The 14,184-nt window shown below is 40.5% G+C and overlaps 3 protein-coding genes and 1 non-coding gene across 5 annotated transcripts in view; all 4 read right to left on the minus strand.

Annotated features, from left to right (window-relative positions):
• Window positions 1-5,264, minus strand: LOC117763665. 2 transcript variants are annotated; one of them, XM_034589001.1, is made up of 3 exons: window positions 4,833-5,264; window positions 2,914-3,806; window positions 1-2,880 (listed from the first exon to the last, which is right to left on the minus strand). In XM_034589001.1, the coding sequence occupies exons 1-3, from the start codon at window positions 4,993-4,995 to the stop codon at window positions 2,524-2,526; spliced, it is 1,413 nt and encodes a 470-aa protein (XP_034444892.1). In that variant the 5' UTR covers window positions 4,996-5,264; the 3' UTR covers window positions 1-2,523. The 2 variants fall into 2 exon arrangements, with proteins under 2 accessions (XP_034444892.1, XP_034444891.1); XM_034589000.1 differs by having other exon boundaries at window positions 1-3,806.
• A 755-nt stretch (window positions 5,265-6,019) lies between these two features.
• Window positions 6,020-9,211, minus strand: rps13 (ribosomal protein S13). Its single transcript, XM_034589053.1, has 6 exons — window positions 9,102-9,211; window positions 8,527-8,575; window positions 8,356-8,434; window positions 7,662-7,831; window positions 6,759-6,859; window positions 6,020-6,096 (listed from the first exon to the last, which is right to left on the minus strand). The coding sequence occupies exons 1-6, from the start codon at window positions 9,122-9,124 to the stop codon at window positions 6,063-6,065; spliced, it is 456 nt and encodes a 151-aa protein (XP_034444944.1). The 5' UTR covers window positions 9,125-9,211; the 3' UTR covers window positions 6,020-6,062.
• On the minus strand, window positions 6,535-6,664 carry LOC117763924. Its single transcript, XR_004614277.1, has one exon. It is a non-coding gene; the product is annotated as a small nucleolar RNA SNORA19 (small nucleolar RNA).
• Window positions 9,212-11,969: 2,758 nt separating the features above from the next.
• pik3c2a (phosphatidylinositol-4-phosphate 3-kinase, catalytic subunit type 2 alpha) overlaps window positions 11,970-14,184 on the minus strand; it is a 43,741-nt gene continuing 41,526 nt past the window's right edge. The window contains exons 30-33 of the mRNA XM_034588929.1: window positions 14,055-14,136; window positions 13,603-13,709; window positions 13,387-13,512; window positions 11,970-13,251 (exon numbers count right to left, since the gene is read on the minus strand). Coding sequence (XP_034444820.1) covers window positions 13,069-13,251; window positions 13,387-13,512; window positions 13,603-13,709; window positions 14,055-14,136 — 498 coding nt within the window. The 3' untranslated portion in view covers window positions 11,970-13,068. The remainder of the gene's footprint in view (window positions 13,252-13,386; window positions 13,513-13,602; window positions 13,710-14,054; window positions 14,137-14,184) is intronic.

Genomic DNA, 14,184 nt, shown 5'->3' on the forward strand with positions numbered 1-14,184 from the left:
AGTGTAACAAAGTTTATTAATTTGACAAAGCACCTTCAGAAAAATCTTCTGCTAATCATATTTTGAGATACGTGGTGTTACCTTGAAAAGTTGAGTGAGTCACACGGGACAGTGTTTGAATATTTGCAGTGGATATAATTACAACAATAATATCAATAAAGACATCCATCTTCGTACTCAGTGCTAAATGGCCACTGTGACCTGCCATCATAAAAGAAAATACAGGACAAAAACTTAAATCTCAAACTAAAATCTTCAAATGACACCAGAATTAAACAAGGTGAAAGTTCACTAAAACTTTACAAAACACATGGTGCTGTAAAAGTCTGTTTTTAATGATATCATCATTATCTACTTTCACCTTCTAGACTCACCACTGAGGTGGTGGTTGTTTCATGTCACATACAAACATATAAATAACAGTTAAACCATCAAAAAATCAAAGACAAGCTCCATAGGGCATAAATACATAAGTTACATTACTAGGTCAGAATATAAGGCGTACAAAAACAACATTCCACACATTAATGCTGAGGTTAATATGAGAACATGTCAGTCAGTGCAACAGTCACACAATGTAGAAAAATCATTTTGAGGTACAAAGTTGTTCAACACAACACCAAACATTGACGTTGGCCTAACATCAAATTTCTATTTGGCCGAAATCAAAATCACTGTTGCATTGCAACCAATCACGAGTTCTCATCCAAAAAAAATGAAATAAAAAATTCAATGCTGAAGAATTATTTATCTATTTTAAGGCACCGTCCAGGTACGCCCTCATCTTCTCTCTGTGGGGCAGAGTGAGGCAGTGGCTGATGTCCCGCTCAGTTTCCTGGATCCGCCTCTGGAAGCGGTCCCGGTCTCGTGCCATTTCCTCCCAGCGTCCTTTACGAGACGCCTGGCGAGCAAACAGCCAGGTCCGCACGACATGGACTTGGACCAGAGGAGAAAATCGCACCTGAAATCCAGAAGAAAAGACAAAAAATAATGAATAAACATGGCTGAAATGATCCAGATGATGTGAGCTTCTTTTGAGTTTATTATCAGCTGCCAATGTAAGTAAAGAGATAATTAAATGTCAAAAAGAGACATTAAAAAATGGTTATCACCATAAGTGTTAAACTACAAATGAAAAAAGAGAAAGCAGGTACTTTCCAGCACTGACATTTCTCAGACAGACGTGTTTTCAGTCATGTTTTTCTGCCTCAGGATGTATTTTTGGAGTCTGATGTAATAATTTAGATGGGTTTAAAATGACAATGTAATCCTGCTGCAACTTCTTTAGTCTCTGCTGACTCTATTGAGTCACATGACCGACTTAGTCATGACGACCAACAGCGTTGCTAACCAACAGTAATCAACAACACACTGAACAGTACAGTGTGAGTTGGCTGACAACAGGAATTGGCACTTATCTCTGACTTTCAGTCTCAGTCAGCTACAGTCATTAGAAGACACTCCCTGGATATATTAATATATCAATTTAGAGGTGGGGTTGGTAATTTGTTTCTGCAACACTTTTTATCTGATTTGTTTTAATCCCCTTCCTGGTAGCCCTTAATAAATAAAAATGAATCATCTGAAAAAAAAGAACGAAAAAGAAGCCAGTATGTGGCCCTACAGGACTGTCATAAACACCACCAATCATTTCATTTGGTCTTAATGAAATGATTGGTCGGTGTACCAGTCAGTAAACAACCTGCGTGCCTGCTAGAGCCCTGCCCGTGCGCTCACTGCACGTGACCGGAGACTTCAGCCAGGGAGACATACACCACTGAAGATACACCACATCTTGTAACGCTAAGTGCAGACGTCAACACCAGATATTAAAGTAAGGACAATATATCAGCGTTTGTTAAATGCTCACAGTTTGGTGACAGTGAATCCTAACATTTGTTAGCTCTGGCCAGAGCACTAGCAGCTCTCCTGGTTGCAGTCCCCACCTGCCTGCCACTCGCTCAGCCATGTTTTCACAACACAAGCCCGTTGCTTGCTACGCCTGAGTCTTGGAGTCTTACTAACTTTGGTTGACGCCTGACAGTCTCAACATAATCATAACAGTAATTAAGATTTAACAGTTTAACTAACTGTGGGGAATTTTACCCCAGTATACAGTGATGTAAGTGATCGTTTCATGGGGGGACTGTTGGGCCTGGTGGACGTATGTGCTCTACTGAGTGCCATTCTAATTTGCTGTGTACTTGTTTGAAGCATTGCGTTGACAGATAGTATGACACGTTACCATGATACTGTGTTGTGTGTCCTAAGCATGAAAGCATGATGTGATTGTTGTCATCATAAGGATCGCACCAGCATCAAGTGTTGGACGCGCCCACCATCAAGCATTAACGCAACTCAAATCTGCGAGTCCAGGGTTACAGCTAATTCTTATAACTAATTCACCATTTGTCTTGACAATCAAAGCCAATTCAAAGCTCAGCAATATCAAGTCTATTTTTATATTTCAGACTCTGTCGTTTCATGCTTCATCTAATCCGACAGTGTAGCAATGAGTTATTATTAGTTCATCACCTTTTTGGTGCAGGTGTTGCTCTCCTTTCTCTCCTCTGGAGGGGACTGGTGTGTTTGTCCAGGTCTTTTCCACGGCACCAGTGTTTTGTCTTGGTGGGGGTGATGCTTTGACAGCCTGTCTGGTCGAGAGGGCTTGCTGCTGGATCTTCTGAGTGTTTTGGAGTCTTTTTTACATTTCTTGCTCTTCGTGGGTGAATTTTTTGTGTGGTGGACTTTAAGTGCATCTGGATCTTCCTCAGACTGGAGTGCTGTGGTTGAGCTCTGGAGGCAAGCCTGAAAGTTAAGAGGGTGGAACGGATCATCCTTCTGGCAGAGAAACTTCCACAACTGGTCATCTTCATCATCCTCAGATGAAGGAGGAAGGCTGCTCTCCTCATCGGTGTCTGACCTGGAGGGGGGTGCAGGAAGGGAGGCCTGTACTTTAGAGACTGTGGTGGAGGTGGTTTGAAGAGATGTGTTGCCGACTGTGCACGCAGTAAAGCACATGGGGTTGTAGGGGTCTGCAGGACTGCTGAAGAACTCCCAAAGCCTCTCACTCTCCTCTTTGTCCACATCAGGGCTCGAATCGTCCGAACTGGCCCAACTGCTCTCGCTGTCAGAGCGACTGGCCCAAAACTTCAGGCCTCGAGGCCCCAACGTCTTCTCGCTGGTCTTGCTCACTGACATGATGTCAGTGTCGCTACTGTCCCTCGCTTGGGTTTTACTTTTCCCCATGCCGGTGTTTGTTGAAATGCACGCAGAGAAAAAGAAGGGATTGTAAGGATCACTCGATTTTGACAGAGACTCCCAAAGGGCCTTACTTTCCTCACTGTCAAATTCCACTAAGTTCTGGTCTTCCTCACTACTGCAGTCTGAGCTCCTGTCCTCTTCTGAAGTCTCCTGTTTGACAACTTTTGTTTTTGAATGATCTTGTCTGAAGAAATTTTCACGTCTTTTATGACAGGCCTCGTTTGAACTGGAGCTGTCGCTGCTTGACACAAAGACGTTCCAGTCGCCAGCAAAGCCCAGAAAGATGCCCTCTTCTTTTCCGGCCGTTCTGGACACAAAGTCATCCACGAGTCCGCAGCACAGGTCGTCGGCAAAGGGGTCGACATCCGAGCAGAACTCAGAGAGGGGATTTGATCCGCCGACCATGACTCCGTTGTCTCCGTCAAACAATGAGGAGAACAGGAAGGATTCTGTTGGATTGGCTGTGGTGCTCATGTGCTGGATGTGCTGACCTGTCTCATCTGTGATTCTCACGTGGACCTCGAACCTTAACAATTGAAAAACTGGAAAAACAAGAAGACAGTGTGAAAATGGTTTGAAATTCAACAGAGGATAAATAAGTCACACACACAGAAGTAATAGAAAATAGAATAGAAGTAGAAAATCCTATGTTTTCTTTAAAATAATATCTACAGTAGGCAAACATCAATTCATTTTTTTTTTCCAATCGGTTTATTTTGGTCCACATATTCATTTTACATGAGAAATCTGGTAGAAGACAAAAAGGTATTAAGGATTAATACGCCCATCCTTTATACGCAGAATTAACTTAACTAGTTGAAGCTTAGGTTAGTGAGTAAAGAAAGAAACCATGACAAAATAACAAATAATTTAACAATCATTTCTACATTAGTATTAGACCATCATAAAATGTTAGCGTGTATAACTTAATTCAAGATATCTTTGGTTTGTTACATATTAAATAGTTTTGTTTTAAGATCACTCATCTGTGGTTTCCAACTTCATTCATGATCAATACGTGTGTATGATCCGCTCGTATGATCCGGTGTGGGTATGTGTTTTCTCATTGATCCTTGTTTGTTACATGTGTATGTGTCGTATTGGCTGTTTGCGGAGCTTGATTGGTGTTAAAGGCTCGATTCTGTTAGATATACTACATGTTTCATCACTTAACCTCTCATTCCACTAATTACTATTGCAACAACACATCATCAGTAGGGTAAAACTAACCTGTCTCGCGACGGTCTAAACCCAGCTCACGTTCCCTATCTAAATATAGACAAGTGGTCACTAAGGACATACTAAGTGTGTGTTTTTATATGCGCTGCTAAATTTACATTATGTCGTTATTGATACCAAGGAAACAGGAGAGTGACGAACTGTCAGTCGTTCTCGTGACGCATCAAAACGGTTGAACTTTACCACAGTGATATGAACGTGTTAAACTTGACATAAAACCGAACATGTTAAACCTGACATGTTAAACTTGACATGTTAAAACAAACATGTTAAACCGGACATGTTACTCTAACGCTACAAAGCAGCTGTAGCTGGTGGTTTGCTCTCACCGGACATGAAGGTGCAGTAAATGACCTGCAGCAGCAGCCGAAGCTGTTCCCACATCACGGTGAGCATCTGTTTGGTCCAAGGCAGCAGCGCCTTCCCTCCGCTACCGAATCTCTCCATGGCCGCTTGTTCCGGAGCCTGGTCGACACCGACAGTCGGAGACATTTTCACTTCTTCTCTCTCTTCCTCCTCTTCTTCTTCTTGGCCTGTGGCGGTTAAACCCTCACGTATTCTGGTATTCCTCGTCAAAAACTAGTAGATGTTGAGAACTTGTCGGGGACAGAGAGACGTCGAGCAGCTGTCGCTTCATTTTCCGGTGGGTCCGAGACATGTTGTCGCTTTGCTCCGTCAGATGTTGTCCTGTGTTGTCTCCATGTTTGTCTGTGTTGTGTTATCGTCGGTGTAGAAGCTGGAAATGACTCGATGCTGTAACTTCCTCTTTAAATATACAAACCTGACGTTATGCCAAGCTGTGATTGGACGCAGCAGCTGTCACTCAGCAAAGGCGCCGCCCTTAAATGACGTTATTACGTATGACGCATGGAAAGTGACCGTAACTTCCCGATATTTTCCGTTTCTGTCCTTTGTATTCATGTAGAATTTCTTGACATAATGAATGTACCATTTCATTTTTTATGATTTTATGTAAGTTGTTAAAATGGAAGCCAAGTATTATGCTCCGCCCCCAGAAAAACACATAGTACCCTGCGTTCATAGAAAAAAGTTCTAATGAGATGCTTGTGAATCAATACCAGTTTCATAATAGTACAAATACTGCATTTAAACCCTACTCAAGTTCAAAATTAATATCACTACAAGTATAATCTTTGCCAATTATTTTTGGATCAAATTCATGTAAAATGTTGCAGTGGAACAGCTGATTTCAATGAGACCCATCCATACAATTAGTTTTAACTCATACTGTGTCTAAATGGTTTGAAACATCTTTGATCTTGTAACTATTTTATAATTTATTTATTAACAAAATATTAACCAGAAGAGGAACAAGCCAAAACCGTTAGATTAAATGTTGTGGACTATTTCATTATTCATGTAGCATAAACTGGAAATATTCAAGTAAAGCACCTCAAAATTAAACAACGCTTGAGCAAATGTAGTAAAGTTACATTAAACCACTGATGCCTAATCCAATGGTTTAAGATCCAGTCATATAAAAAAGACAGAACAATTTCCAATTTACATGGTTTTATTAACCCAAAAAAAGTGTGTCTTTATGCCACCAGAGCAGAGGCCGTAGAGGACTCACTGTGAACAGAAAGAAACAAACCATTAGAGGGAGCACCTCTCAAAAGGACCACCTGGACTTTAATAAGTAACACTAGATGTTGAAGAATTTTTATAGAGCCATTATGTGATTGGAAGTGATTATGAAAAGACATCTCAAAGTGTGAATACAGCATAGCATTTGTGTATTATTCTAACTATAGTTGCATTCATTTTGTTTATGGCCAGCCTCCACTAATGAAGTTAATTAACTGATCATATTGCTATGTGGGTGACTGGAATCAAGTGTAGACTTACATTTGATTGAAAAACAAAAATGTAGGACTAGATTACATTGTGAGAAATAAGTACAAACTTTACCAATATGGATCTATATGTCTGGTATAATGATGCTAAAAAGTTGACTGTGCATCAGTCTAATGACCAAACTGTTAGAAAACACTCAGGAAATGTATATTTGACTGTGTGAAGGGGACTGGCAAAGGTGGCACGTGTAGCCACTTTGCTAATTTACCTCCAGCTTTTTTATAGCACAATAGAAATATCGCTGCACTTTATAAAGGGAAGAGCAGGACAATGAATTGTGCTTTTTTTCATGACAAGCTGTGTGTACCAGCATGGGGTTAGTATTTTTCAAACTAAATATATCTAGAAAAGGTTCCCAATGCAGAACCAATACATACTACTTCCAGTTGGGGGCCAGTACTCTCTTGGTCTTGTAGTAACGGGCCAGCCTGTGGATCCTGCTCTCAACGAGAATCAGTCGGAACTTGGCATCCTTGTCCTGTGAGTACAGAAAACAAAATGTTATGTGGCGTTGGAATTACTTAACATTTGAATCCATTCATGCAAACCCCAATAACTGCCTTTGCTAGGGACTCAAATTATTATTTTTCCTTTATAACTGGTTAACTCTTTGAGCAGCTTAATTTAGGTTTAAAAAAAAAAAACAAGAAAACTGCTCAATTCATTTGATATTAGTTAATTCTGGAGATTTCCATCAACTCGGTTGTGATAAGCTCATAACCACATAATCGGTTCAATTATGGTATAAAAAAAAAAACATTTGAAGTTGCATGCAAATCCAGCTTGTCACCAATCCAGAGTATGCGAGTGGACACTAACACTAAAAAAAACAGCAAGTCAGTAGTAAGGTGAGTTCATGGTTTCTGCATGCTCGCTGAAGGACAGTCTAGACACGGAGGTGTTTCTCTCCATGCTACAACTGAATTATGTGTATACATTCAAAATAGAAAACATGAGGACAACCTCCAAATAATAGAAGGGAAGTATTCAATTGTTGTATTCGGGCTGAATTAAATGCCACAATCAGAAAGCATAAAATTTATATAAGAATTCGATTATGGTGGGGAATAAACAGTAAAAGAATAAGATGTAGGACTGCATGCAAATGTCCAACAACAGCTGCAGACTTCAGATTGTGATGCAATTTACACCATGCATACCCTTCAGGATATGCAGATGCAGAAACCAGGAACTGACATCAACATTAAAACACCTGGCTTTGCAAAGTGAACACCATTCACAGGCTCATATTTGATATATGTTATCAGATCTGATTATACCTTTCTGTTTCTCTCCAGATGCTTCCTGACTGCCACAGCCTTCTTGATCAGGTGGTAAAGATCCTCGGGCAGATCAGGGGCCAATCCCTTGGTCTTGAGGATCCTCAGGATCTTGTTTCCAGTGACAAAACGTACTTGAGCCACACCATGAGAGTCCCTCAGAATCACACCTAGACATGGTGACAAACAGGCTTGAAACGTGGGGGCTGTTTGTTTCTCATTAAACAACAGTTTGCGTTATTTGCCATATCAGCTTCTTCACCCCAGATAATTCAGCAAAACATTGAACAAATAAGAGACAAACTAAACTTGAAGCATGAGCTAAATATTCCCTTTTTGAGGCTGCAGCCTGTTGGGTGTTAAGTAGCATTTTGTTTCCATTATTTTGTTCATCCCACTTATTGACTTAATAGCAAAAACTATAGGAGGTCAACAAATGACATCTGTTATTTACCCCAGTAAAATTAATATCAAAGAAAAAAGTTAGAAGAAAAAGATTTTTACTAATCATTTACTACCCTTGACCAATGATAGCATTTAATTTACAACATTTGATTGAACCTGCTTCTGAGGAAGTCTGTCTTCCTACATGACAAGTACAATTTATTGGGTGACCAATAAAATGAAATCGTCATCTTTACAAACCATTATAATAAGACATTGGTGAATTTCTATGTCTCATAGACGGCCTTACCAATCTGAGAGGGGGTCAGACCCTTCTTGGCCAGCTTGAAGATCTGGTCTTTGACATCATCAGATGTAAGTTTCAGCCACTGCAATTCATGATTATATGGTTAAATATGGTTCACGGTTCTCTTTGTGCCAGTGATAGATATTAAACCACATCGTGTGTGCGTGTACTCACAGTGGGAACACTGCGCCTGTAAGGCAGAGCAGACTGGGACAAGCCCTTTCTGTGGAAAATACAGACTAGTTAGACAGTGTGACCGTTTGACTGAGAACAACCAAGAGAAACAATCACATCTAACACTAAAGAAGAAATCGTTCCAGGAGCCGCACTTGAACGAGGCCCGGCTGGTGTCAGCTTCTAACTCGTGCTACTGAACGTCAAACGCTTCATTAAATCTGGTTCTGTTCTTCAGACAGAGCAGGAAGTTATTATAGTAGGTGCTAAGTGTGTGTCATATCACTGACTTTATACTGGAAACTAAATACAGAAAATCGCGGTGAGCCCTCAGCGCTGTTAGCTAATGCTAGCTAACCAGCTAACGCTAGCTAACGTGCTAGCTACCGTGCTAGCTGGAGGTGTTGTACATGGCGAGGCTGCGAGTATTTAAGTCTTTTTCTCCTTTCTAGGCCAAATTAAAGAGTCCAGTTTGATCCCCGGTGACTGCAAACACGTTTACAAATAACATCTCGCCATAAAAGCCGAGCCTGCTGGGCTAAATAATAACTTTAAACGATAGAACGAGAGCTCACCCGGGAGCGTGCATGCGACCCATGATGGCGGTAGAGGAAGAGAGGCCGCACACGCGACAGAAAATGGTATTTTGCGCCTGCGTCGGAAATGACGCAATGACGCAGAAGGGTGCGTCACAAACACTGCTCAACGTTTTCGAGTAAAATTGTTGTTAAAGGTTTGAACGTTTATTTACAGCGTGAAAAAAACCAAAGGATTTTATAAAAAATAATTTTAACTCAAAGGCTTAAAGGTAATTTCGTCCAAGATAGATTAGTAACGGACTAAATACAGTTGAAGTGGCGTCCATCTTTTTATCTGATTAAAATAATAGATAACTTAAAACTATATATAAGAAATTAGACCTTATATTTTCTTCTGTCATGTATGTTTCATTTAATATACTATAACAATCAATCTACACACCTTTAATGATAATATTAAAACATGCTTTCGGGATATTTGTGTCAATTAAATACAAATTCTCCAGATTGTGGTCAGGAACATCCTGTTTTCTTTCATTTTCCTTGAGAAGGGGCTTGAACTCGATGGAGTCCTCATGTGGCAAAACTGAATTGCATCTCATTATCGTTTAGAAAGGCCCACATCTGTGATAAGGTCCCACAAAACACACTGTTTTAGAAATAAACCAAACCATGACTCCAAGAAACCTTCTGTAGACCTCCTGTGGTGATGCATCTCTAAAGCTTCCAGTGTTCCCAGTGACCTCAATTTGTGAAATAGAGGAAGTTTGGAACCACCAGCGGTTTTCCAGCAGTAGGCCATCAAGTCAAATTGAGTAAAGAGGTAGTTCTCTGAAGAAGGCAGAACCTGCTGGAAGGAGAACCATCTCAGACGCTCTTCATCGATCAAATCTTTATGGCAGAGGTGATGGAAGGAAGTCACTTTGAGTAAAAAGGCCAATGAAAACCTGCTTTGAGTTTGTCAAATGTTATTAAAATATCCTGACGCCACGAGGAAAACATTTATTCTACTCTGCAGTCATAACTCCCAAAAATATATCTTGGTGAAGCATTAAGCTACGGGGGATCTTCTCAGCTTCGGGGACTGGGAGAGTGGTCGTAACTGAGGGAGAAGTGAATGCAGCCAAATACAGAGGAGCCATTGAAGAAAACCTGCTCCTGAGTGCACCTGACCTGAGACTGGAATGACAACTGCCCAAATCCAGGCATTCGGAGCTCATAGAAACTAACACCAAGCTTGTGGCTGTAAATGCTGCTAAAAGTGTCTTCTACAAAGTACTGAATCAAGGGGATTAGTACTTATGTCAATAAGAGATTTGAGTTTGTGATTTTTCTATGACTTTGGAAAATATTCTCTTTGCAACTGTGGATTCTTAAGTGTGGACAGCCGAGTACAAATTTCCAAATTATCTATTAACAATTAGAAAATAGACAAAGTGAAGAGGACTGAATACTTACTGGCTGGAAAAAGAGGCAGTCTGTCATCAGCCTCGTTTTGGTTGTGGCACAACATCATTTGAAATACATCAAAATTAAGAGGAAGTCATATCATTGTTTCGCCCAGTCTAACCTCTGGCCTGTATGGAGGCCATGTCAGAATCTACACTTACAGCAGTTAATTGAACGGTCTGTATATTGTGCATATACCTAAATCTCTAAATTTAATGATATGCCCTAAAACTAACACATGAAGTTATTTCTCAAGTGTTGTAGACTATGGCTCTGGAATATCTGCTGGCAATGTTCTTATCAGAATCTGAGTTTATAAAAGTCCAATTAAACAAGTTACTAATAGTTATATTTCACATGTGGGTGAGAGATTAGAATTTAGATTTATGCTCCTGGGTCTAAAGCTGTAAACTTTCAACTAAAAATGAAATTGTAAGAGGCCCAACTGTTGGTCACTGGCCTGAGAACTGTCTACATACCTTGACCTTGAGAAATAAACGTATGCAGTAAAAAAGGAAAAAAGTAAACTTAATAAAACCCTGTTGAAAAAGACACTGCCAGCAGACTCTCCTCAAGCACTTGGCGATTGCACCGACCCTGGATTGTGTCACTGGATCAGTTGGCTCAATGTAGATGATCCATTAAATACAATTCAAACTCATGTCTGTGTTCATGAAGCCGACGGCAGTTACCTCATGTATCTGGTTCAAATAAAACACAAACCCCATGTACACCCAACACACCCAAGTAAAGTGTCACATCAAGTTTTGTTCCAAAAACATTTATTTGCTTTAGGAAAGAGGGATTACAGTACACACTGATCCATTCAGGTTACAGGTCACCAATTAAGAATAAATAACTGGCCATGTTAATACAAACTCTGCTTGCTTTCTTTGTACAGTCACTAAAAGAGAGGATCAAGTCACTAATATTTAGAGAGTTACTCTCAGATCACTGTTGTGTAGATCTTCTCTTAAAAAAAACTTTTTTTAGATAAATTCATCATAATTTCTTTATTAAACATTAACAAGTTTAGATTTATAGTTAGCGAGCGGAGGGGAAAGCAGCTAATTTCTTGCTCAGCATCTGGTTCCCTTTTTGTAAAGATACGTAAAGTTAAAGTTGCCCTTTTACTGCTGATCTGTGCTCAGTTAGAAATACTAGAAAACCTGACTGGATGTGGACTTCACTGGCAGTTTGAGTTATTGTGAGACGTTTGGCCAGCATGGCGTCATTACACCACAGTGAGGCACTAGGAGTGGGTCTGCTGTCGCTGCCTGAGCTGAACGAGCCTCATGTCCTGTCTCTAGTTTTAAATCCGGTTCCCAGACGGCTCTCTGCAAGTCTGAAAAACGGGAAACTGGGAAACGTCTGAAACTGACATGTGATCAGTGTCATGATCAGGGCAACTGTAATTTCCTCATCCAGAGCACAGACAAGAGCACGTTCCAAAGCTTATGATACAAATTCCCCTTTAATGTGTGCTGTGTGAAAATAGTCAAGTAATACCACGAGAGAAAGACCTGGTAGTGTGCATTAAGTGGCAGTCCACTGTGACAACAAAAAAAAATCCTTATGATGGCGGTCCGGCAGCAGACCTGCTCTGGAAGATCTACTGATATAGCTTTACAGAATATAGATTTTTCTTTAATAAGGACATATCACATTGTTAATAAAATATATATAGGCCAAGTCGAGCATTAAAAAGAGATTGTGAGCACAAACAAAGGCACCCTGTTCAGCTCCCTGTCAGGGAGAGTGGTTTGATTTGCCATCCTCATTCGTTTTGGCACATTCTCGGGGAATAATAAGGTCACTCTTTATTTCGTGGAATCTGGTGTGTGTTGGACTACTCTACCCAGAAGTGTCCGCCGGAGTGCAGGGAACCCTGATGCCTCCTATTTGTCTATGTAGGAAATAAACATGGAAAGTGTAAAAGTGAGCCCCCCTTTCTAGTCCTTAAAAAATAAATGTGTCAATCTATATATACTCTTCTGCAAGTAAGCCGTTTTGGTCCTCTAATATCAAAATGTACAAAACATTACAGCTCTTCATTATAGTTTAGGAGAAAAAGACACAAAATAAGCGGAGATTGTTTGTCACAGAAACAATCTTGATTAGTTAAAGAGGGAGAGAGAATAGTGAAGAATGAGCAGGCTTCTCTTTGAGGGGGTGTGTGTGAATTGGCCTGTTCTGTCGCCCGCCTGCATTGACATCACATGGGAATAACTTCTGAGGCAACACAACGATGGTTAAAACTTATTTGCAGCAGTAACGATGCCTTGAGGAAATTTGACAGAATCAGGTTCCTACTGATTCTACAGTTGTTCTACACATATTTTCAACGACAATATGGTAAATGTGAAAGAAACGGTCTATATATACTTCAAATTTGGTGATGTCGGAAATCCCAGAAAACGAAGAAGCATTTTGTTGAGATGAGGAGACCAATATTTTCAAAGTACGGCACCCTCAGTTAGCTATTCCCATTTGATGTGAATGCAGCGTTTGTGTGGAGACTTGTTCCCGGCTACAGGGAGAGGCAGGTTGGGGATTAGAAGTAGGGGACGGCTGTAAGTTTGTACCACTTGACCGTCTCCTTGCTGAGGTCAAAGTCTTTGAGTCTGAGCGTGATGCCGCCAAGGAAGTAGTTTTCACGCAGTGACTCAGCACTGAGCACGCTGAGCTGAAGCTCCCGCAGGCCCAGGGTTTCCTTGCTGTAGCCACTGTACACCAGCTGTGGAAGAAGACGATGAAGACGTGAGTAAAGACCCAGGTAATCATGTTCTTATCAAAAGGAAAAAACTTAAAACAGAAGTTGGCATTTCTAAAACTGAACCCATGGTGTAAATACAGAAAATGATTTCCTAACCATCTCATTGAAAGTAGGGTTTCTGGTTTTCCTCGAGATCTTTGTCTTGCGTTTGGAAGTCTTGTGTGGATCTGGAAGCAGGTAGGTTTTAACATACGGGTTGGGATCGGTTCCATCTTCAGACACCTGGAGGGGGGAAAATGGATTAATAGTATAACAACAGACGGATAAACGAATGAAGCAGCAGAACTAAGTTAAATGAATCCGTGTGTTTACCAGATCCCTGATGTGCATGACCATAATGAAGAGAGTGCTGTTCCTGTAGGAGATCGAGAGCTTCACTTCTCCTTCCACCCGACCAGAAGTGGGACTGAGTGGAGGCTCTGCAACGGCAAATGTCACACATCATTATCTTGAAGGTGGAATAACAAGAATGCACAGATTCTTCAATAAAAGCTAGTCCAAACCACACATTTCAAAATAAAGCCTTTTTATTTTGCTTCTAAATGAGACTCAACATTTTACACAGTGATTGTATTTATTGTAGTTGTTGTGGCTCTTTGTTGTCAGTACATTTTTGACAACTACTTCTGTGGCCGAGAAACCGCCATTTTTGCTGGTGTTCATTTGAACTGAGAAAGAAACCAAAAGTACATTCCACTGAATATTTGTGTGTGAGTAGTATAATTAATAGTAGAAGAACAGGAAAGAAAAGAGCGGGTATTTACCTGGTGCTTTGGGCACGGCGTCTAAACCCTCTGTCTTTTCATCTCGTGCAATTGGATGAAAGAAGGTGTAGATCAGGTCACACTAGAAACAGAAATATTGCAATTACTTCACTGCCATGTTCACATTACT

The sequence above is a fragment of the Hippoglossus hippoglossus genome, chromosome 6 (genome assembly GCF_009819705.1).
Source record: "Hippoglossus hippoglossus isolate fHipHip1 chromosome 6, fHipHip1.pri, whole genome shotgun sequence".
Taxonomy (NCBI): domain Eukaryota; kingdom Metazoa; phylum Chordata; class Actinopteri; order Pleuronectiformes; family Pleuronectidae; genus Hippoglossus; species Hippoglossus hippoglossus.

What these genes read in the sequence shown, in the direction of transcription:
- rps13 (XM_034589053.1), bottom strand. Translation starts at nt 9,124, where the DNA reads ATGGGTCGCATGCACGCTCCCGG. An exon ending in GGTCGCATGCACGCTCCCGG is followed by an intron (nt 8,576 to 9,101) that starts GTGAGCTCTCGT and finishes TATTTTCCACAG; the next exon opens with AAAGGGCTTGTCCCAGTCTG. An exon ending in CTGGCCCCCAACTGGAAGTA is followed by an intron (nt 6,097 to 6,758) that starts GTATGTATTGGT and finishes TTCTGTTCACAG; the next exon opens with TGAGTCCTCTACGGCCTCTG.
- LOC117763665 (XM_034589000.1), bottom strand. Translation starts at nt 4,995, where the DNA reads ATGTCTCCGACTGTCGGTGTCGACCAGGCTCCGGAACAAGCGGCCATG. An exon ending in TTACTGCACCTTCATGTCCG is followed by an intron (nt 3,807 to 4,832) that starts GTGAGAGCAAAC and finishes TTGTTTTTCCAG; the next exon opens with TTTTTCAATTGTTAAGGTTC.